This window comes from Ranitomeya variabilis, chromosome 4 (genome assembly GCF_051348905.1).
Source record: "Ranitomeya variabilis isolate aRanVar5 chromosome 4, aRanVar5.hap1, whole genome shotgun sequence".
Lineage (NCBI taxonomy): Eukaryota > Metazoa > Chordata > Amphibia > Anura > Dendrobatidae > Ranitomeya > Ranitomeya variabilis.
Window position 1 is genome coordinate 263,728,994 of NC_135235.1, and position 24,587 is coordinate 263,753,580.

The 24,587-nt window shown below is 45.5% G+C and overlaps 1 protein-coding gene across 2 annotated transcripts in view; it reads right to left on the reverse strand.

Moving 5' to 3' along the window:
- LOC143764301 (nicotinamide N-methyltransferase-like) overlaps positions 1-23,783 on the reverse strand; it is a 141,735-nt gene extending 117,952 nt beyond the window's left edge. Inside the window, exons 1-3 of one of the 2 annotated variants that reach the window (XM_077249730.1) lie at positions 23,595-23,783; positions 9,450-9,657; positions 8,073-8,700 (exon numbers count right to left, since the gene is read on the reverse strand). In XM_077249730.1, coding sequence (XP_077105845.1) covers positions 8,277-8,700; positions 9,450-9,657; positions 23,595-23,745 — 783 coding nt within the window. In that variant the 5' untranslated portion in view covers positions 23,746-23,783 and the 3' untranslated portion in view covers positions 8,073-8,276. Of the gene's footprint in view, positions 1-8,072; positions 8,701-9,449; positions 9,658-23,594 lie in introns of those variants that run through there. The other variant, XM_077249731.1, reaches the window with a different exon arrangement.
- Positions 23,784-24,587: the final 804 nt, after the last annotated feature.

Here is a 24,587-nt window from a genome sequence, read left to right on the forward strand (position 1 = left end):
TTATTAGTATTGGATTAATAACGGATAGGCGTCTCTCTAGGCTATGAATATCAGCCCGCAGCTGTCTGCATAGCCTTTCTGGCTATAAAATATTTTTTTGGGGGGTCCCCCTATTTTAATAGCCAGTAAAGGCTACGCAGACAGCTGCGGGCTGATATTCATAGCAGGCTACAAATATTGGCCCCCGGCCGTCGGCTTTCCCCCTCTGGCGCAGAAAATTGTGCGGGAGCCCACAACGTTTTTTTCCATTTTTTTATTAAATTAAATGCTCATTAAGGCCTGTTTCACACTTGCGTCGGTACGGTTCCATCGCTATGCGTCGGGCCTACATACTGACGCACGTTGTGAAATTTGTGCACGTCGTGGGCAGCGGATGCACTTTTTCAACGCATCCGCTGCCCATTCTGAAATCCGGGGAGGAGGGGGCGGAGTTTTGGCCACGCATGCGCGGTAGAAAATGGCAGATGCGAGGGACGTGCCAACGGTCTGCCAAAACACGACGCATCCATTGCACGACGGATGCGACGTGTGGCCATCCGTCACGATCCCTCACTAATACAAGTCTATGGGTTAAAAACGCATCTTGCGAGCACATTTGCAGGATCTGTTTTTTTCCCAAAAAGACGGATTGCTAAAAACGCAAGTGTGAAAGTAGCCTTAGAAACATCGTCCTTTCTATTATATATCTATGGATATATCTATCTATAGATATATTTATAGATAGATATATCTATAGAAACATAGATGTATCTATCCATATATTTGGCTGCTTTCACACATAAGGTTTTTGCCGTGAGGCACAATCCGGCGAGTTTTGAAAAAAACGGATCCATTTTTTTCCGCAGGATCTGTTTTTTCTCATAGAGTTGTATTAGCGCCGGATTGCGCCTGATGGCCACACGTTTCATCCGTTTTTTACCGGATCCGTCAAAAAAGCTGTTTCCGCCGGATGGAAAACACATACAGAGGAACGTTTTTTCTGTCCGGCGAAAAAACGCACAGCGACGGATCCGGCAAAAAAATGTATGAAACTGAGCTGTGAAATGATGAATCCGGCCTTGGAATCCGTTTTTTCATGCATGTTTCATTTCAAATCATGCACATTTTCCGTTTATTTACTTATTTCCAAAAACGGTATTAAAACCGCACATAAACTGCACCAAAAAAAGCATCAAAACTGCACCAAAAACTGCATCAAAACTGCACCAAAACTGCATCAAAATCTGGTGCAGTTTTGGTGCAGTTTGCAGTTTTGGTGCGGTTTAGATGCAGTTCTTGGTGCGGTTTTGATGCAGTTCTTGGTGCCGTTTTGATGCAGTTCTTGGTGTGGTTTTGGTGCAGTTTTGATGCAGTTTTTGGTGCGGTTTTTGCGCAGTTTTGATGCAGTTTTTGGTGCAGTGTTGATGCAATTATGGTGCGGTTTTGATGCGTTTTTTTCAGTTTTGATGCGTTTTTATGCAGTTTTTACACGGTTTTGATGCATTTTTTAATTCGCTTTTGTTGCATTAAAGATGTATTATTGAACAAAAAAAAAAAGATTTGTGATGTCATTATTGTCCAACCTCCTCTTTTACATTTGTCCAACCCACACTCCATTAAACACACAGATAGACAGATAGATGATAGATGAAATGGATAGACAGATCTACATATAGATAGATCTATAGATGCCTACATCTATCTATTCATATATCTATCTGTAGATGTGTCTGGATAGATATATCTATTGATAGATATATGGATAGCGTAGGGTGTGTGTCCACTGTCCGGATTACATCCGAATGAGCTGCAGATTGGATGCTGCATACTTGTAGTCCCATCGGATGATGCCTGCACACACACCCCAAAAGACCCCCCGCACAGCCCCGCACACACACGAACATCCCACAGACCCCGCACACACCTGAACAGTCCCGCATAGCGCCGCACACATCCGAACAGCCTGCAGACCACGCCCGCCCACACATAGACGCACACCGTCACCGCCCACACACTTCCCTCCTCCCGAGCTGCTGCGTTTCTCGGACCCACATCCGCAGCAAAACTGCAGATCTTTTTTACATCTGCGGCATTGCTGCGGATGTGCCCAAGTCAATGAAAGTCTAAAGGTGCAGAAACGCTGCAGTTCCGCACAAAATAAGTGACATGCTGCGAGAAAAAAAAGCTGCGTTTTGGTGCGGCTTTTTCCGCAGCATGTGCACAAGTCTGCGGCTCCCATAGACTTACATTGGTTGTGCACTACACTGCGGATTTGATGCAATTCAGTGCGGCAAAAAACCCTGCAGATCTGCAATCAAATCCACAATGTGTGCACACAGCCTTAGCATTTAGTGAACCTAGCAAAAAAAGCCAAGCAAAAAACAAGTGTGGGATTGCACTTTTTTTGCCATTTCATTGCACTTTGAATTTTTTTCACATTTTCTGTTACACGACATGGTAAAACCAATGATGTCGTTCAAAAGTAGAACTTGTCCCGCAAAAGATAAGCCCCCACATGGCCATATTGATGGAAAAATTATGGCCCTGGATAGAAGGGGAGCGATAAACGAAAAAAGCTCCAGGGGTGAAGGGGTTTAGAAACATGGATATGGACATATCTATGGAAATAGACATAGATATATCTGTATCTATCTATCTATCTATCTATCTATCTATCTATCTATCCCTCTATCTGTGTGTAATGGAGTGTGGGTTGGACAAATGTAAAAGAGGACTTTGGACAGAAATGACATCACAGATCTTTTTGAAGCTAGGGGGGAGAGGAGGGAGGGGTTGGGGTGTGTTTTGGAGTGGGTGTGGTAGGTTCGTGCTTAGTAGCAGTGCAATGCATCATGGAACTTGTAGTATTAGAGCACAATAACTCAGGAGAAAGGAAGATGTCGATTAACCCCATGAGAGCTGAATCCAGCACTAAAGATGTGCTGCTACAGCATGATAAAAGGTAATATTGCTAAAATAAACACAGTAGATGTTTTCAGTGGCACATAATAGCAAGATTTATGAAAAAAAAAAAAAAGGTTATAGTAGTGGACAACTTCTTTAAATCACACACATATGTTACACAAAATACTTAACAAGTAACATTTCCCACATGTCTACTTTACATGAGCACAATTTTGTAACCAATTTTTTTTTCGTTAGGGAGTTATAGGAGTTAAAATTTGACCAGCAAATTTCTCATTTTTACTACGCTATTTTTTTAGGGACCACATCACATGTGAAGTCACTTTCAGGGGTCTATATGATAGAGAATATCAAAAAGTGAAACCACTCTAAAAACTACATCCCTCAAGGTGCTAAAAACCATATTTAAGAGGTTTATTAACCCTTCAGGTGCTTTACAGGAATTTTTGGAATGTTTAAAAAAAATGAACATTTTACTTTTTTTTACAAAAAAAATTACTTCAGATCCAATTTGTTTTACTTTACCAAGGGTAACAGGAATAATTGGACCCCAAAAGTTGTTTTACAATTTATCCTCAGTACGCCGATACCGCATATGTGGGGGTAAACCACTGTTTGTGCGCATGGCAGAGCTTGGAAGGGAAGGAGCGCCATTTGACTTTTCAATGCAAAATTGGCTGTAATTGAGATAGGATGCCATGTCACGTTTGGGGAGCCCCTGATGTGCCTAAACAGTGGAAACCCCTCACATGTGACACCATTTTGGAAACTAGACCCCCTAAGGAACTTATCTAGATGTTTGGTGAGCACTTTGAACCCCCAAGTGCTTCACAGAAGTTTATAATGTAGAGCCGTAAAAATAAAAAATGTATCATATTTGTTTCACAAAAATCATCTTTCGCCCCCAATTTCTTATTTTCCGAAGCCAAGGGTAACGGGAGAAATTCGACCGCAAAAGTTGTTGTGCAATTTATCCTGAATATGCTGATACACCATATGTGGGCGTAAATCACTTTTTGGGCACATGGCAGAGCTGGGAAGGGAAGGAGCACCGTTTGACTTTTTCAACACAGAATTGGCTGAAATTGAGATCAGACGCCATGTCTGGTTTGGAGAGCCCCTGATGTGCCTAAACAGTGGAAACCCCCCACAAGTGACCCCATTTTTGAAGCAAGACCACCTAAGGATCTTATATAGATGTGTTGTGAGAACTTTGAATTCCCAAGTGTTTCACTAAAGTTTATAATGCAAAGCTGTGAAAATAAAAAATCTTTTTTTCACAAAAATGATTTTTTAGCCCCCAGTTTTGTATTTTTCCAAGGGTAACAGGAGAAATTTGACCCCAAAAGTTGTTATGCAATTTGTCCTGAGTATGCTGATACCCCAAATGTGGGAAAAAACTACTATTTGGGCACACGTTGGGGCTCGGAAGGGAAGAAGTGGCATTTTGGAATGCAGACTTTGATGGAATAGTCTGCGGCCGTCATGTTGCGTTTGCAGAGCCACTGATGTGCCTAAACAGAGAAAAAAAACCACAAGTGACCCCATTTTGGAAACTAGACCCACCAAGGAACTTATCTAGATGTGATATGAGAACTTTGAACCCCCAAGCGTTTCACTAAAGTTTATAACGCAGAGCCATAAAAATAAAAAATCATTTTTTTCCACAAAAATTATTTTTTAGACCCAAAATTTTTATTTTTCCAAGGGTAAAAGGAGAAATTGAACCACAAAAGTTGTTGTCCAATTTGTCCTGAGTATGCTAATACCCCATATGTGAGGGTAAACCACTGTTTGGGTGCACGGCAGAGCTCGGAAAGGAAGGAGCGCTGGTTTAACTTTTTCAGGGCAGAATTGGCAGGAATTGAGATCGGACGTCATGTTGCATTTACAGAGCTCCTGATGTGCCTAAACAGTGGAAACCCCCCAATTATTACTCCAACTCTAACCCAACACACCTCTAACCCTAATCCCAACCCTAACCACACCCCTAACCCCAACACACCCCTAACCCTAACGATAACCCTAACCACACCCCTGACCCGAACACACCACTAACCTTAATCCCAATCCCAACACACCCCTAACCCCAACACACTCCTAACCCTAATTCTAACCATAACCCTAACCACACCCCTAGCCCTGACACACCCCTAACCCAACCGTTAACGTAATTCTAACCCCAACTCTAGCCCCAACCATAAGTTTAGCCCCAACCCTAACTTTAGCCCCAACCATAACCCTAACTTTAGCCCCAACTCTAACGTTAGCCCCAACCCTAACCCTAATGGGAAAATTGAAATAAATACTTTTTTTATTTTATTATTTTTCCCTTACTAAGGGGGTGATAAAGGGGGGTTTGATTTACTTTTTATAGCGGATTTTTATTTGGCAGCTGTCACACACTAAAAGACGCTTTTTACTGCAAATAACAGTTTTTGCCTCACCACATTTTGAGAGCTATAATTTTTCCATATTTTGGTCCACAGAGTCATGTGAGGTCTTGTTTTTTGCAGGACGAGTTGACATTTTTATTGTTACCATTTTCGGGCACATGACTTTTTTTATTGCTTTTTATTCCGATTTTTGTTAGGCAAAATGAACAAAAGCCAGAAATTCATTAATTACTTTGGGGGGGGGCATAAGTGGTCACTTATCACTCTCCCATAATGACAGTTCTGTGCTGTGTTGTGTATAAATATGTTATTCTTTGTTACCATCTTTTCAGTTAGCCATTAAAAGGTATAAACCACTGAGGACTCTCAATTCTAAATCTTTTTCTATCTACTGGCTAACACGGTACCAAGATATTTATCTTTCCTGTATCAAAAGTTTAAAAAAATTTATGAACATTTTTTTTTTGAGTAGTAAAATCTAGATTATGTTTTTAATGTTTCTCTGTGTTTTCACATGGCCTAAACTTATACATAGTGCTGCTGTGCTCTCTTTTTTCTATCTATAGATATATCTATCTATAGATAGATACATAAGCAAAAAAAAAAAAAACGATCAGTACCTCCTAATATGAACATGTGCAAGCTGCGAAAACTGCATAATATAGACCAAAAAAAAAAGAGCACAGCATCACATGTGCATGGATCTAGGCCCTTCATTTTTCATCCATTACTGCAAGTAAATAAAAAAAAATTGGAAAATGTTGAGAAGTTTAATCTAAATTGAATGTTTTTAATGTTTTTCTGTGTTTTCACATGGCCTAGATTCATGCACATGTGCTGCTAGATAGACAGATATATCTATAGATAGACAGATATATCTATGGATAGATGGGTAAATCTATCTATTATTATTATTTATTTAAGTACCATTAATTCAATGGTGCTGTACATGAGAAAGGGGTTACATACAGAGTTATAGATATCGTTTACAGTAAACAAATTTACAATGACAGACTGGTACAGAGGGGAGAGGACCCTGTCCTTGCTGACTTACATTCTATACTTGTCTTCTGCTTTCGACACAGTTGACCACTGCCTCCTACTACAGATCCTCTCCTCCTTTGGCATCAAAGACCTCGCCCTATCCTGGATTTCCTCATACCTTTCCAACCGTACATTCACCATCTCACACTCCCACACTACCTCCTCATCCCATCCTCTCTCTGATGGAGTCCCCCAAGGCTCTGTTCTAGGACCCCTACTCTTCTCAATCTATACACTTGGCCTGGGATAACTCATAAAGTCCCATGGATTCCAGTACCACCTTTAAGCTGATGACACTCAGATCAACCTTTCTGGCCCAGACTACACCTCTCTGCTCTCCAGAATCCCAGAGTGTCTATCAGCCATATCCTCCTTCTTCTCCTCTCGCTTCCTCAAACTCAATGTGGACAAATCTGAACTCATCATCTTTCCTCCATCTTGGAGATCTTCCTTACCTGACCTATCTATAACTATTAATGACATCACGCTTTGTCTCGTACCGGAAGTCCACTGCCTTGGAGTAACCCTTGACTCTGCCCTGTCCTTCAAACCGCACATCCAAGCTCTCTCCACCTCCTGTCGCCTCCAGTTCAAAAATATCTCCAGAATCCATCCTTTCCTCAACCGTCAATCTACTAAAATGCTTGTGCATGCCCTCATCATCTCCCGCCTTAACTACTGCAACATCCTTTTCTGTGACCTCCCTGGTAACACCCTTGCACCTCTCCAGTCCATCCTCAATCTGCTGCCCGACTAATTCATCTCTCTCCTCGCTACTCCTCCGCTACCCCCCTCTGCAAATCTCTTCACTGGCTCCCATTCCCTCAGTGTATCCAGTTCAAATTACTAATACTGATCTACAAAGCCATCCATATCCTGTCTCCTCCATATATCTCTAAACTAATCTCCCGATATCTTCCCTCATGTAATCTCCGGTCCTCCCAAGACCTCCTTCTCTCCTCCACACTTATTCGCTCCTCATCCAACCACCTCCAAGACTTCTTCCAAATATCCCCCATCCTCTGGAATTCTTTGCCCCAACACGTCCGACTATCAACCACATTTGGATCCTTCAGACGGAACCTGAAAACCCACCTCTTCTGGAAAGCCTACACCCTGCACTGACCCCACTGCCTCCTCACCACTACCGTAGCTACTGCCTCACCCACACCGGAGCTCCTGCAACCCTCAACCTATTGTTTCCTTTCCCACCAACCTGTTGAATGTAAGCCCGCAAGGGCAGGGTCCTCGCCCCTCTGTATCAGTCTGTAATTGTTAGTTTGCTTACTGTAAGTGATATCTCTAATTTGTATGTAACCCCTTCTCATGTATGGCACCATGGAATCAATGGTGCTATAGAAATAAATAATAATATAGATATATCTATCTATAGATCTATTATATATCTATCTATCATCTATCTATTATATATCCATCATTTATCTATTTACCTATAGATCTATAGAGCTATTAGCATCAAAAAACGCATTAAAAACGCACCTGCATTTTCTGCCAAGAGAGGAAGAATCTACGCAGAAAATTCCACAGGCAAATCTGCAACTTTTGCACATACCCTTACTGTGATTTATTCTGATTTCAATGCTTTTATGCATTTAGTTTGTGGCACATCCCACTCAATATGATCAATGTTCATAAGTGAATTGTTGCAAAGTTTGTAAATGTCAGAAATGTTTTGTTTCAAAAGGACACACACAGGTAAATCGGACGTCGCCTTATTGTGAACACTTTTATTACTAAACATCCAACCCCATCATGGAAAGTGTAAACATGAATGAATCATCATTAACACGTTTTGACAGATCAATTAGATTTTTTTTACAATTGTATCATGCACTAGATTAAGGATGATGATAGAATTTAAGATTCACATACAACACGTGACATGGAGAATGAAATTGTGACATCTCAGATCTACTTGTCTTTGTGAGCTACAATGAATAGCATACCCTTATAGTCAGAAAGGTCACTCACAACCGTTCTCTTCTTAACCTCACAGCGGTCAATGATAAAACCTTCTGCAACTAGAGCTTTCCTGGCAAAATCAGCATCAAAACTGAAAGCATGAAATTTGTCTTTCCCAACTTTGAAACATGTCAACTCTAAACATGAAATTAATATAATGCGTCCTCCAGGTTTCAGCAGTGAAGAGAACTTCCTGAGATATCTCATGTAATCATCTTGGTTTTTGCAGATATAATCCAGGAGCCAAGCACTGATGACACAATCGGCAGGTGGTAAGATGATCGGATCCATAATATCTTCTTTCTCAAGGTTACATTTCACAACATGTTGAAGGGCTGATCGCACTTTTCCTTCTTTGTCCGGTAACTGGTCACTGAAATAAATGGGAAACGTGATGAAAGTGATCATCTCAAAGTCAATATTGAATGGGATGATATTAGAGCTCAGAGGTTAGTGCTGGATCATCAGCTTCCAGTTGGGAAAATACTTGAAATCAGCCAAGACTGAAGAACTAAGTTTTATGGTTATAACGTATTATATTTCCACCCAGTTTGTGGATAAAAAAATGTTTTGTTCCCTTCAAATGCAGTAAAGGTAGAAATAGATCCCCATTCTCCTAACTGAAACCAAAATAGCATTTTATTGTTTTCTCTAAATATATTAGGTGCTGGCAAAACTTTTTCAATAAACAGGAAAGTGCAGAAAATTGGTATTTCTTGTACATTGACCACTGCAAAAATTATACCTTGGAAAACTGATTTTTGCACTTTGGTCAATGGCAACCATTTGCCTCTATATAGGGAATCAGTTGAATACGTTGGATATATACATTAAAGCTGAGGATTGGCATGCTCCTAATTTATACCTCTAACCCAAATATTACATGAACAGAGCCTTACTGTAACCTCCCAACAGGGCCTTTTATTCTACAGCTACAAACATTGAGAATTTTGTCCTGATTGGACAAATGTAGACTTCCCTACCGAGATCTAAAACTTCAGTTTGCACAAACCATCATTGTACCATGAGGTAAACCATAGATATTTATGATATTACACTAATATCGCTTGTACTCAAAAATGACATCAGAGGGTTTTCCTAATTTTAGGACATATACTTCACCTTTTTCCCGCTCTATCTACATGAAGTTGTGTGGCATGGTTCCAATCAAATGCTCCTGTACGTGAGTCCACCCATCTTTTCATCTCCATGATGCATCTGTCTCTCATCTTCAGCACTATGATGTGCTTGAAAAAGCCACAGGCTGCAAACAGATGATGAACCACAGAACCAATACTGAGGTCAATCAAGATATCGCCTTTAACATGACCTGCAGAAAAAAATTGAAATGTTGAAACATACATAGAGGTGAAAAAGTCAGAATAATAGTCAAATTGTGCCATTGAATACTGAATGGGGAAATCAAAACAGAACTTTCAACCCATTTTCGTTAACTCTTTCCTGCAATTTCATCACATATTGACTGCACAAACGGAAGGCTGCTTCTATAAGTGCCGAACATTTACTGCAGTCACAACTGTGTCGGCTTAGAATCTGTAATAAACAGCAGGACTCATGTACATGTTGTGAGATAGCGCTTACTGCATGGGTTGGGGGACACTCGCTTAGCAAAAGACTCAGTCACACAGGCACGTTTTTCTCAGAAAAATAGACCATGCCGATTGTTATGCAGTCAAAAACCGGGTAATGCACAGTTCATTATAAACTTCATAGAACACAATAGGCACCAAAAAGGAGACATTAAGTAGCAGCTTTAACTTATACACTATACTTCTTATAAGGGCTCATACTCACTTGCCTGAAACTCGGATGAGTCTCGCATGGCAATACCTGGCACTGCTGCCAGCATTCAGATCGGAGCGTGCGGCCGCATAGGAATACATGCAGCTGCACGCTCCGCTCCTGAGTGCTGGGTTCAGTGCCGGGTATTGCCGTGCGAAACTCATCTGAGTTTTGCACAAGTGAGTATGAGCCCTAAGGCTTTAACTCACATTTCAGACACTACACCCACCAGCCCTCCTTGACTAGTTCCCGGGGATGTCCATATGCCTTATAATAATAATAATAATAATCTTTATTTATATAGCGCCAACATGTTCCGCAGCGCTTTACAGTTTAACAGCTTCAAACACAACAGTCATAAGTAACGTTTACAATAAAATAATTAAAGCTAAATAAGCTCGTGAGAGCTTACAATCTACAATGAAGTGGGGGAGATGCAAACACCGGTGTGTATTTACAACTAGATGGGTATTTCCTGAAGGAACTACAGATAGTGCTTTGGAATGGTGCCCGGGCTGCCCCTGCAAGACTTTCACACTTGGGTGCCCCTCAGGCGCTGGTTTGGTAGTTGTAGCCCCTCAGGGCTCATTTGGTGGGCGGGGTCACTCTGAGTCCGATTTGGTGGGTGGGGTCACTCTGGGACCAATTTGGTGGGTGGAGCCACTCTGGGTCCGATTTGGTGGGTGGGGCACCTCAGGGACCGATTTGGTGGGCGGGGTCACTCAGGGTCCGATTTGCTGGACGGGGTCACTCAGGGTCCGATTTGGTGGGCGGGGTCACTCTGGGTTCAATTTGGTGGGCCGGGTCACTCTGGGTCCGATTTGGTGGGCGGGGTCACTCTGGGTCCGATTTGGTGGGCGGGGTCACTCTGGGACTGATTTGGTGGGCGGGGTCACTCTGGGACCGATTTGGTGGGTGGGGTCACTCTGGGTCCGATTTGGTGGGTGGGGTCACTCTGGGTCTGATTTGGTGGGCGGGGCACCTCGGGGTCCGATTTGGTGGGTGGAGTCACTCTGGGACCAATTTGGTGGGCGGGGTCACTCTGGTCCGATTTGGTGGTCGAGGCCACTCGGGGTCCGATTTGGTGGGAGGGGCACCTCGGGGTCCGGTTTGGTGGGTGGGGCACCTCGGGGTCCGATTTGGTGGGCGGGGTCACTCTGGGACCAATTTGGTGGGCGGGGTCACTCTGGGACCGATTTGGTGGGCGGGGCACCTCAGGGACGGATTTGGTAGGCGGGGTCACTCTGGGTCCGATTTGGTGGGTGGGGTCACTTTAAGTCGGATTTGGTGGGCGGGGTCACTCGGTCCGATTTGGTGGGCGGGGTCACTCTGGGTCCGATTTGGTGGGCGGAGCCACTCTGGGTCCGATTTGGTGGGCGTGGTCACTCAGGGACCGATTTGGTGGGCGGGGCACCTCAGGGACCGATTTGGTAGGTGGGGTCACTCTGGGTCCGATTTGGTGGGCGGGGTCACTCTGAGTCCGATTTGGTGGGCGGGGTCACTCGGTCCGATTTGGTGGGCAGGATCACTCTGGGTCCGATTTGGTGGGCGGGGTCACTCTGGGTCCGATTTGATGGGCAGAGCCACTCTGGGTCCGATTTGGTGGGCGGGGCACCTCAGGGTCCGATTTGGTGGGCGGGGTCACTCTGGGTCTGATTTGGTGGGCGGGGTCACTCTGGGTCTGATTTGGTGGGCGGGGCACCTCGGGGTCCGGTTTGGTGGGCTGGGCACCTCGGGGTCCGATTTGGTGGGTGGGGCACCTCGGGGTCCGATTTGGTGGGCGGGATCACTCTGGGACCAATTTGGTGGGCGGGGTCACTCTGGGACCGATTTGGTGGGTGGAGTCACTCTGGGACCGATTTGGTGGGCGGGGTCACTCTGGTCCGATTTGGTGGGCGGGGCCCCTCGGAGTCCGATTTGGTGGGCGGGGTCACTCTGGGACCGATTTGGTGGGCGGGGCCACTCGGGGTCTGATTTGCTGGGGGGGCCACTCGGGGTCCGATTCGGTGGGCAGCACCACTCAAGGTCCGATTCGGTGGGCGGGGCCACTCAAGGTCCGATTTGGTTGGCGGGGCAACTCGGGGTCCGATTTGGTGGGCGGGGCCACTCGGGGTCCGATTCGGTGGGCGGGGCCACTCAAGGTCCGATTCGGTGGGTGGGGCCACTTTAAGTCGGATTTGGTGGGCGGGGTCACTCGGTCCGATTTGGTGGGCGGGGTCACTCTGGGTCCGATTTGGTGGGCGGAGCCACTCTGGGTCCGATTTGGTGGGCGTGGTCACTCAGGGACCGATTTGGTGGGCGGGGCACCTCAGGGACCGATTTGGTAGGTGGGGTCACTCTGGGTCCGATTTGGTGGGCGGGGTCACTCTGAGTCCGATTTGGTGGGCGGGGTCACTCGGTCCGATTTGGTGGGCAGGATCACTCTGGGTCCGATTTGGTGGGCGGGGTCACTCTGGGTCCGATTTGATGGGCAGAGCCACTCTGGGTCCGATTTGGTGGGCGGGGCACCTCAGGGTCCGATTTGGTGGGCGGGGTCACTCTGGGTCTGATTTGGTGGGCGGGGTCACTCTGGGTCTGATTTGGTGGGCGGGGCACCTCGGGGTCCGGTTTGGTGGGCTGGGCACCTCGGGGTCCGATTTGGTGGGTGGGGCACCTCGGGGTCCGATTTGGTGGGCGGGATCACTCTGGGACCAATTTGGTGGGCGGGGTCACTCTGGGACCGATTTGGTGGGTGGAGTCACTCTGGGACCGATTTGGTGGGCGGGGTCACTCTGGTCCGATTTGGTGGGCGGGGCCCCTCGGAGTCCGATTTGGTGGGCGGGGTCACTCTGGGACCGATTTGGTGGGCGGGGCCACTCGGGGTCTGATTTGCTGGGGGGGCCACTCGGGGTCCGATTCGGTGGGCAGCACCACTCAAGGTCCGATTCGGTGGGCGGGGCCACTCAAGGTCCGATTTGGTTGGCGGGGCAACTCGGGGTCCGATTTGGTGGGCGGGGCCACTCGGGGTCCGATTCGGTGGGCGGGGCCACTCAAGGTCCGATTCGGTGGGTGGGGCCACTCGGGGTCCGAATCGGTGGGCGGGGCCACTCGGGGTCCGATTTGGTGGGCGGGGCCACTCGGGGTCTGATTTGGTGGGCGGGGTCACTCTGGGTCCGATTTGGTGGGCGGGGTCACTCGGGGTCCGATTTGGTGGGCGGAGCCACTCTGGGCCCGATTTGGTGGGCGGGGCACCTCAGGGTCCGATTTGGTGGGCGGGGTCACTCTGGGTCCGATTTGGTGAGCGGAACCGCTCTGGGTCCGATTTGGTGGGCGGAGCCACTCTGGGCCCGATTTGGTGGGCGGGGCACCTCAGAGTCCGATTTGGTGGGCTGGGCACCTCAGGGTCCGATTTGGTGGGCGGGTCACTTTAAGAGCATATACAGTTCGTAGGCGTTGGCATAGTAACTGGGTCTGACTGTGCATATCAATGAGCTAATCAGCCAGGTGGCAGTTGGCAGTTATTTTGAAATTGCCTCAGAAAGCAGGCCATTATAACATATGTGAAAATTTCCCTATTGAAACACATTGAGACAATGCTTTCCAATGAGGGGAAAACAATTTTCAAACGCAAATTGCGCCAAAACTACAAATCCGATCGACACGAAAAATACTTAGCACACCTCTCGTGGACTCTGGCTTCGAAATGACGCCTCACTGGAGTCTGTGCGTGCCGCGGTTCGGGCCGCATTAATTGCGGAAAAAAGCCTAATAATAATAAGAAGAGTAAGAAGAAGAAGTTATCCACGATCGGATTACAATATAGTGCTTTGTTCCAAAGCACTATAATGATGTATTTACAATGATGGTCCAGCCATCTTCAGGGGGTTGGGAATAGATGGAGATAGTGAATGGGCTACACACACACAAACATAAAATGACTTTGATTAGTGAACATGGTAGGCAGCTCTGAACAAATGTGTTTTGAGCAAGAGCCTAAAACTATGCAAATTGTGGATGGTCCTAATATCTTGGGGTAGAGCATTCCAGAGGATTGGCACAGCGCGGGAGAAGTCTTGGAGTCAGGAGTGTGAGGTACGGATTAGTGCAGAGGTTAGTCGAAAGTAATTTGCAGAGCGCAGCAGTCGGTTTGGCCGATAGACAGAAATGAGGGAGGAGATGTAAGGGGGTGCCGCACTGTGGAGAGCTTTGTGGGTGAGAACAAGTACTTTGAATTGTATCCTGTAATGAATGGGCAGCCAGTGTAACGACTGGCGAAGAGTGAACTCGTCCGAGTAATGATTAGCCAGATGGACGACCCTGGCTGCTGCATTAAGGATGGACTGGAGAGGGGAAAGTCGAGTGAGGGGGAGGCCAATTAATACAGCATTACAGTAGTCCAGGCGGGAGTGGATCAGGGCGACAGTGAGGGTTTTTGTTGTTTCCATGTTGAGAAAAGGGCAGATTCTAGAGTTCTTTAGGTGTAAGCAGCTTGAGCGGGCAAGAGATTGTATATGGGAGGTGAAGGAGAGATCGGAGTCAAACATAACACCCAGACAGCGCACCTGCTGCCGGGGTGTTAATATGGTGCCACCCACAGAGAGGGAAATGTCAGATTTAGGGAGGTTAGTAGATGGCAGGAGCAGAAGAAGTTCAGTTTTGGAGAGGTTGAGTTTCAGATAGAGAGCGGACATAATATTGGAGACTGCAGACAGACAGTCGGTGGTGTTCTGTAGTACAGCGAGGGTAAGGTCAGGGGATGACGTGTATAGTTGTGTGTCATCAGCATAAAGATGGTACTGAAAGCCAAATCTGCTGATGGTCTGTCAAATTGGGGCTGTGTAGAGGGAGAAGAGAAGGGGACCAAGGACTGAGCCCTGAGGTACCCTGACAGTGAGAGGAAGAGGAGATGAAATGGAGACAGAGATCAGAACAATGAAAGAGCGGTCAGAAAGATAGGAGGAGAACCAGGAGAGACCAGTGTCCTTAATGCCTAGTGACTGGAGCCTAGAGAGTAGGAGAGGGTGGTCAATAGTGTTGAAAGCTGCAGAAAGGTCGAGAAGAATGAGCAGAGAGTGGTCACTGTTACGTTTTGCTGTCAGAAGGTCATTGGTCACTTTGATGAGTGCAGTTTCTATCGAATGTAGGGGCAGGAAACCGGACTGTGAAGGGTCTAGGAGGGAGTGAGTGGAGAGGTAACGGGTAAGGTGGGAGAATATCAGGTGCTCCTAGAGTTTAGAGATGAAGGGGAGATTGGAGACTGGTCTGTAGTTGTGCAGGATGGGACGAGAGTGGGTTTCTTTAGTAATGGAGTAATGATAGAGTGTTTGAAGGAGGAGGGGAAAATGCCAGAGGAGAGGGAGAGATTAAAGATTGTAGTTAGGTGAGTTGTGACGACTGGAGAGAGAGACTGGAGGAGGTGTGAGGGAATGGGGTCGGTGGTGCATGTAGTCAGACGAGAAGAGGAGAGGGCCCTGGAGACTTCTTCTTCTGTGATGGGATCGAATGTGGAGAGTGAGCCAGGGGAAATGCAGGGACAGATGGGAGTCACTGAACTTGGTGATTGTGAGTGGATTTCCTGAAGGATATTGTCTATTTTCTCTATAAAGTGGGAGGCCAGGTCATCAGCACAAATGTCTGTGATAGGGGCTTGTGCTTTTGGCCTGAGGAGGGAGTGAAAGGTGTCAAAAAGTTTCTTGGGGTTGTTGGATAGTGAGGAGATCAGGGTGGTGAAGTAGGTCTGTTTGGCGAGTAAAGGGCAGAATTATAGGTCCTAGCATAAATTTGAAGTGTATGAAGTCTTCTGGTGTGCGTGTTTTCCTCTATAAGCGTTTCAGCACACCTAGAGTATCGCTGGAGAAATCGGGTTTGCGATGTCAGCCAGGACTGTTTCACTGTGTTATGAGGGTGAGGGGAGCTACTTGGTCAAGGGTGCTTCTAAGAGTGTCACTTAAGTGATGTACAGCCAGATCAGGACCGGAAAAAGAAGAGATTGGGGACAATGATGAGTGTTGAGAGTCTGAAAGTGTATGAGGATTAATGGCATGTAGATTTCTGAATGTATGGTAGGTAGGAGTGTGCTGGGGTGGATGAGGAATTGTGAGTGTGAAGGAGAGAATGTTGTGGTCAGAGAGGGGAAGCGGTGAGTTTTCTAGGTAGGAGATTGAGCAGAGCCGGGCGAAGACCAGGTCCAGGGTGTTACCGTCTTTGTGTGTTTCAGAGGTTGAGAGCTGTGAGAGGCCTAGAGTAGTGGTTAGTGATAGAAGCTGGGATACAGATGTGGAAGTGGGGCTGTTAGTGGGGATGTGTTGTGAACTCTATTTTTGGGCTCCCTCTTGTGTTCACAGGTGGTATTGTGTGAGTTTTGTTTTTGGGCTCCCCCTGGTGGCTTTGCTTGTTATCTTGCGGGTCTGTGGCTGGATCAGCTGACTCGTTATTCACTAGGGAGGTTCCTATTTAGCTCTGCTTCACCTCCACTTGTTGCCGGCTGTCGATGTATTCAGTGCTATTCTGATTACTCCTGACTATCTTCGTTTTCTGTCTCTTCATGAGAAGCTAAGTTCTGTTTGATTATTTTTTGCTCATCTGTCTGCAATATGATTTCTGTGTATGATGAGTTAGTCCAGCTTGCTAATATATGATTTCTTCCTGCTGGTAAGCTCTGGGGTACGGAGTTGCTTCCCCCGCACCGTTAGTTGGTGCGGGGGCTCGAGCAATCTCTGCGTGGATATTTTGAATAGGGTTTTTCATTGACCGCACAGTTCCCTTCCTATTTTCTGCTATCTAGTGTTAGCGGGCCTCATTTGCTAAATCTATTTCATCTCTGCGTTTGTGCTTTCCCCTTAACTCACCGTTAATATTTGTGGGGGGCTTTTCTATATCTTTGGGGTCATTTCTCTGAGGCAAGTGAGGACTTACTTTCTCTCTAGGAATAGTCAGTTTCTCAGGCCGTGACGAGACGTCTAGGATTTCCAGGTAACGTTCCACGGCTACCTATAGTTGTGTGCGGATAGGATCAGGTTGCGGTCAATCCAGTTACCACTTCCCCAGAGGTAGTCGTCGGTTTAGTTTCTTAGCTAGTCAGATTTGCGATCCTTGCCACTTGGATCATAACAGGGATGTTGAAGTCTCCCAGGATAAGGGTCAATCTTCAATTGATAAGGGTCTTATCAATGTCTCTACTCATATAGCACAAATGACATTGATTCGTAATCTCTAAACACGCTAGACCTTACCTCGTCCAGTTACCGTGGGAGACCACACAGTTCATTACTGACCCCCTGTCAGTGCACACAGTTCCCTGTACTCTGGGTTACCTTCCAGGAGCTCCTGCTCCACATGCTGACCTCCTGTCAGTCCTCTCTCCTCCAGGGAAACTGTCGAACAGGGATCACCAACTTGCCTGGCAGGCACACATCAGTCCAGATCCTCAGATGGACTGTAGCTCCCCCAATGCAGTGCCATTGCAGACTCTGCATCCACTCCTTCAATGTGCTCTTCAGGAAGTCCTACTCCCAGGATCATCCAACACAGGTTGTGTTATTCAGGAATCCTACTCCCAGGACTTACAACACAGGCTACTAAGGACGTCCGTACCAACCTGGGACCGTCCAAAACACCAGTATCTCAGTGCGCTTAACAGGGATCTGATCCTACTCCCAGGATCTCCCAACACACAGGTCTGTGCGCTGTTCAGGGATCCAATCTTACTAACAGGATCTCCCAACACACCAGTCTTCAGACCCACTACTGAACATGTGACCACACCATGGTCACATTATGTAGTTGAAACCACTCCCACAGGTGGGAGGTTTGTGTGGCTACTCCAACCCGCCCAGCTCTCGAACTAGCCCAGTAAGCCTCCCTTGACTACTATACAAACACTTGTGGGACTACGGGTCCCAGAACAACAACACTACTTCAGGCTTACAGCGCAGATTCCCTCTGCGACACATATCGGCCATTTACTATTCTGCCAGTCACTGTTTCACCATCAATATAACCACAGATATGCCTCCATGCATATCCTGAGGAGGTTCCAATGGCTGAACCCATCCACCTGGTTCAAAAGTATAGGAGGTTGGTTTACAGGCATTGGACACATGTTCCTACAGTTATGCCTCATAGCCATTGTTATTGCCTTCCTGATTAAAATTATCAAGTGTATCATAAGGAAGATACGAAAGCCCAGACATGTCTTAAACGTACACCTACTGCCAGATAATGAAAATTCTGACATCCCTCTTCTCGCTCCGCCCACACATAGGGAAGGCCGCAGATATTACTACTTCGATGTGGAGGTATAAGTGATAAAATAATTATCAGAGAGAGGAATGATAAAGAAATTAATAAACCATATTCTACCTCACCTTTAAATCCTTTCCCATTTCCCTTTAAGTATTCCTCTTAACAGAATAAAACTTAGATTATAACTAGTAGAATCTATGTCCTCAAATTATCAGCAATCACTAAGCAAAGATACAATGTTGACAGAAGCTACTGAGGTATTTACAGAAAGCTGGATGCCCTGGTCACGCTGACCCTAAAGGTATCGTCACACTAAGCGACGCTGCAGCGATACAGACAACGATGCCGATTGCTGCAGCGTCGCTGTTTGGTCGCTGGAGAGCTGTCACACAGACCGCTCTCCAGCGACCAACGATGCCGAGGTCCCCGGGTAACCAGGGTAAACATCGGGTTGCTAAGCGCAGGGCCGCGCTTAGTAACCCGATGTTTACCCTGGTTACCAGCGTAAAAGTAAAAAAAACAACAGTACATACTCACCTGCGCGTCCCCTGGCGTCCGCTTCCCGCACTGACTGAGCGCTGGCCCTAACAGCAGAGCGGTGACGTCACCGCTGTGCTGTACTTTCACTTTCCGGTCCCGGCGCTCAGTCAGTGCAGGAAGCAGACGCCGGGGGATGTGCAGGTGAGTATGTACTGTTTGTTTTTTTTACTTTTACGCTGGTAACCAGGGTAAACATCGGGTTACTAAGCGCGGCCCTGCGCTTAGCAACCCGATGTTTACCCTGGTTACCAGCGTAAAACATCGCTGGTATCGTTGCTTTTGGTGTCAAACCTGACGATAAACGCCGGTCTGACGACCAAATAAAGTTCTGAACTTTCTTCAACGACCAGTGACATCACAGCAGGATTCTGATCGCTGCTGCGTGTCAAACTAAACGATATCGCTAGCCAGAATGCTGCAACGTCACGGATCGCTAGCGATATCGTCTAGTGTGACGGTACCTTAAGGTCAGTATGGTCTAGGGTATCAACCTTGAACATCAAAACTACTTACACTGCATCTTTTGCATTTAGCTTAAAGTATCGTGTTATACAATGATTGGTTGTTAATTGTTTGTTCTGTACAATGATTGGTTGTCTCATGATTCTCCTATGTCCCCCTACCTGTACCTCCTCCTATGAATTTACTATAAGAATTGTACCTCGAGACAATGAAGTTAGTTCTGTTCTATCATAGATCAGAGCTCTTGTGGCTACAATAAACCTTTTAACCCTAATAAGGTTGTGACGTCATCCTTGGGAGACTGAGAAGTTATTCCTTATCACACACAGCACCCACTAGCTGCAACAGGAGTCACTGCATCACAATGTAAAATGATAGATGCCGTAGAGTAGAGACTACTTGTCCAATGGGCAGGCAGAATAGTGAAATTAATATTGAAGAACTTTTTGTTAGAAAGATTTCCTCAACTCAACAAGATTATACGGTAAATCTTCCAAGTACCGTATATACTCGAAAGTACTGAAAGTCCCCCTCTCGGCTTATACTCGAGTCATACCCAGTGGTCAGCAGGGGAGGGGGAGCGGGGGCTGTCTAATTATACTCACCTGCTCCTGGCACGGTCCCTGCACGTCCATGGCTACCCGGAGCCCCAGCTTCTTCCTGTACTGATCAGTCACATGGTACCGCTCATTACAGTAATGAATATGCAGCTCCACCTCCCATAGGGGTGGAGCTGCATATTCATTACTGTAATGAGCGGAAACGGTGACCGCTCAATACAGGAAGAAGCTGCGGGAAAGCAGGTACTGCACAGCGCCAGGAGCAGGTGAGTATAATGGGGGGGGGAGCGCTGCGCAATATCCACCTGCTCCCCGTTCCGGTGCCGCTCCATCTTCAGCATCTTCTGCAGTGACGTTCAAGTCACAGGGCGCAATGACGTGGTTAGTGCGTGCTCTCTGCCTGAACGTCAGTGCAGAAGATGCTGAAGATGGAGCGGCGCCGGAACGAAGTCAGGTGAAGATTGAAAGTGCAGGGGGCCTAAGCGACGGAGAGGTGAGTATGTGATTTTTTTTTATCGCAGCAAATGGGGCAAGTGTCTGTATGGAGCATCTATGGGGCCATAACGTTTGTGCAGCACTATATGAGGCAAGTGTCTGTATGGGGCCATAATGTTTGTGCAGCACTATATGGGGCAAGTGTCTGTATGGGGCCATAACGTTTGTGCAGCACTATATGGGGCAAGTGTCTGTATGGGGTCATAATGTTTGTGCAGCACTATATTGGGCAAGTGTCTGTATGTAGCATCTTATGGGGCCATAATCAACGTTTGTGCAGCACTATATGGGGCAAGTGTCTGTATGGAGCATCTATGGGGCCATAACGTTTGATCAGCACTATATTGGGCAAGTGTCTGTATGGAGCATCTATGGGGCCATAACGCATAACGTTTGTGCATCATTATATGGGGCAAGTCTCTGTATGGGGCCATAACGTCTGTGCAGCACTATATGGGGCAAGTGTCTGTATGGGGCCATAACATTTGTGCAGCACTATGTTGGGCAAGTGTCTGTTTGTAGCATCTTATGGGGCCATAATCAACGTTTGTGCAGCACTATATGGGGCAAGTGTCTGTATGGAGCATCTATGGGGCCATAACGCATAACGTTTGTGCATCATTATATGGGGCAAGTGTCTGTATGGGGCCATAATGTTTGTACAGCACTATATGGGGCAAGTCTCTGTATGGGGCCATAATGTTTGTGCAGCACTATATGGGGCAAGTGTCTGTATGGGGCCATAACGTTTGTGCAGCACTATATGGGGCAATTGTCTGTATGGGGCCATAACATTTGTGCAGCACTATATGGGGCAAGTGTCTGTATGCGGCCATAATGTTTGTGCAGCACTATATTGGGCAAGTGTCTGTATGTAGCATCTTATGGGGCCATAATCAACGTTTGTGCAGCACTATATGGGGCAAGTGTCTGTATGGAGCATCTATGGGGCCATAACGTTTGAGCAGCACTATATGGGGCAAGTGTCTGTATGGAGCATCTATGGGGCCATAACGCATAACGTTTGTGCATCATTATATGGGGCAAGTGTCTGTATGGGGCCATAATGTTTGTGCAGCACTATATGGGGAAAGTCTCTGTATGGGGCCATAACGTTTGTGCAGCACTATATGGGGCAAGTTTCTGTATGGGGCCATAACGTTTGTGCAGCACTATATGGGGCAAGTGTCTGTATGGGGCCTTAATCAACGTTTGTGCAGCACTATATGGGGCAAGTGTCTGTATGGGGCCTTAATCAATGTTTGTGCAGCACTATATGGGGCAAGTGTCTGTATGGAGCAACTTATGGGGCCATAATCAAGATTTGTGCAGCACTATATGGGGCAAATATGTTTATGGTGAATCTTATGGGGCCATAATCAACATCTGTGCAGCATTATATTGGGTAAATGTGTCTTTTGAGCATCTTATGGGGCCATTATTAACCTTTATGCAGGATTATATGGAGCATATTTTAATATGGAGCATCTTATGGGGACATCATAAACTTTATGGAGCATTATATGGGGCTCCTGATTCAATATGGATATTCAAAAACACTTAACCTACTGATGTCTCAATTAATTTTACTTTTATTGGTACCTATTTTTACTTTTGACATTTACCGGTAGCTGCTCCATTTCCCACCCTAGGCTTATACTCGAGTCATTAAGTTTTCCCAGTTTTTTGTGGCAAAATTACGGGGGTCGGCTTATACTCGTGTCGGCTTATACTCAAATATATACGGTACGTAATTCTGCTGCAAAAGCCACCTAAAATGTATCTTTTCTTCATCATGAAAATCTTACAGAAGCAAAAATAAATTTTGCACAAATCGATTTTCTGCATCAAACAAACAGATTGAACCCCCCATTTGTATTTGTAGTTCAGACTGGTAAAATTTAGTTTGTCACAGCATAACTTTTTTTGGCATCTATCACTGTGCGTTGTCTGACTGCTGCAACCATTATTGTGATTTGTATTTTCTACGTCAAACTAACAATTTTAAACACTAATGCTAATCATAGCGCAGACTTTTAATATTTTGTGCTACAGCATTAATCTTTTTCCATCTGTCACTGTGCCATGTATTAGCGCTGCACCCAATATTGCCATTTTTAATTTGTGTGTCAATCTTGCAGAGTAGAAGATTTAAACACCACCATTAATTATTTACAAAAAAGGTCTGATTTGCCCAAATACAATAATGTTCCATCATTTGCTTTGTCTGAATTCAGTAAAATGGTAACCATAAGATAAACTGTGACTCTGCAACATACTTCACATAAGAGACACTGAGACAGCTTCATACATCATATAGGAGACACTCAGACTGTTGTATACATTACAAAGAAGACAATGAGACAGCTTTATACATCATATAGGAGACACTGAGACTATTGTATACATCATATACAGTATGAGACACTGAGACATCTTTATACATCATATAGGAGACACTGGAATTTGTGTTTGTGCATCACGCAGGAGACACTGAGACAGCCGTATATATACATCACTTAGGAGACAATGGTACTTGTGTATGCAAATCACATAGGAGACATTGAGTGTGCTGTATTTTCATGTGTACCATTGATTTAAAGAAAAAATAAATAAAGCAATGGTTATTGAAGCATGCATTACTCATTCAAAGTAATAGGATGTCTAAGATAAGTTTTAAGATGCCTTACAGACATGAATCACATACCATTTAGTGCAAAAACTGACTTGCAGTGCCGAATTTTACAGCAGATTTTTAAGCTATAGAGCAAATTCAAGGGAAGATTGTATGACACATCCACAACAAAATCCACAGAACGTCCATATGAAATACCTGAAAATTTTGTTGTGGATTTTCTCTGGATGTTTATCAAAATTTGCATCTGAACATTTCCACATGTGAATGTACCGGCCGAAATTTTAATTTTTAAATGATCATTTTATCACAATCACTGTGTTTTCTAAAGTGCTGGGGAACATGGAGAGGGGAACACTGACACTCTTAAACCTAAAGCATCTATATTCTTAATTGTTTGTAATAACTAGAGCTTTGCTATGCTCCCTTTGGTGGATATGCCTGGAGCAGTGTGTTTTACCTCTTTTATTACCCAAACCCCATATAACCAAGTTTGCTTATTTTGTATCTTGTTAAACTAATTAAACTCACAAAGAATTAGATACATACCCTCTGTGAAAGTTTTTGTAAGATTTTCAATGGGAAATATCAAGGAATCCTCTCGAAAGACCATATCATGTTTATCTGAAAAATAATTCTCCAGACTTTCTCTGGAATCAAATTCATCTTCATGGTAGCGCTTACCGGTGCTGGAATCCATTGTCTAATCTTGTATTACAGACTGGCGACTTTTTTTGCACTGGTGCTCGAGGTCTTATATAATTAGTAAGAATGGATTATCAAAGCATGTTAGTAAAGATTACATTTACTTATCATAACATGAGTTCTTATGTTGCTTTAGAGAATCATATGATCCTACTTTTAATTGGAATTTGAAAGATAGTCGTATGTTAAAATGTAACGAAAACAAGTTGCTTAACCCATTAATGAATAGCTCTTCAGGAGTCCACAGAATTCTTGAATTTGCTTTTTGGCAGTGAAAAAACTAATAAAATATATTTTTGCATCAATCCAGTGTTAGGTGTCAAGTTCCCGCTGCTGCACAGGGGGAATCTTGAACCATGTCCTCTGTGGTCTCCCATTCTTCTCAGCCACAGTGGAGTCTGCTCAGCAGAGAGGTCGGTCCCAGCATCTGGCTCAAGCTGATACTGTGTGGCTGGTTGCAGCTGCCGCCCAAGGTTCAGCCTTTGTAACCAGCATTGATCAGCGGTGAGCAGACGTTCCAGGGACTAAGTCCTGCTTTTCATCTACTGAGCATGCCCGTGGGATGACCTCTCATTGGAGGTCAGAGGTCACATGCTCAGGTCCTATAGCGGCTCCGATTGGATCACTAGGAAGGTCCTGGAAGGCTACATCTATAAAAGGCTTACATGGCCGCTCGGCCATGCACTAGTATAAACCTGATATCGTGTATGTGTCGATGTATGTTTGTTCTGGTAAATGCTCCTAATCATACCCATTCCTAGTGATATTGAATGCTCGTGAATGGTGGAGTAATCTAGCGCCAGACAGTGCTATCCTGCACATGAGCACGATCTTACA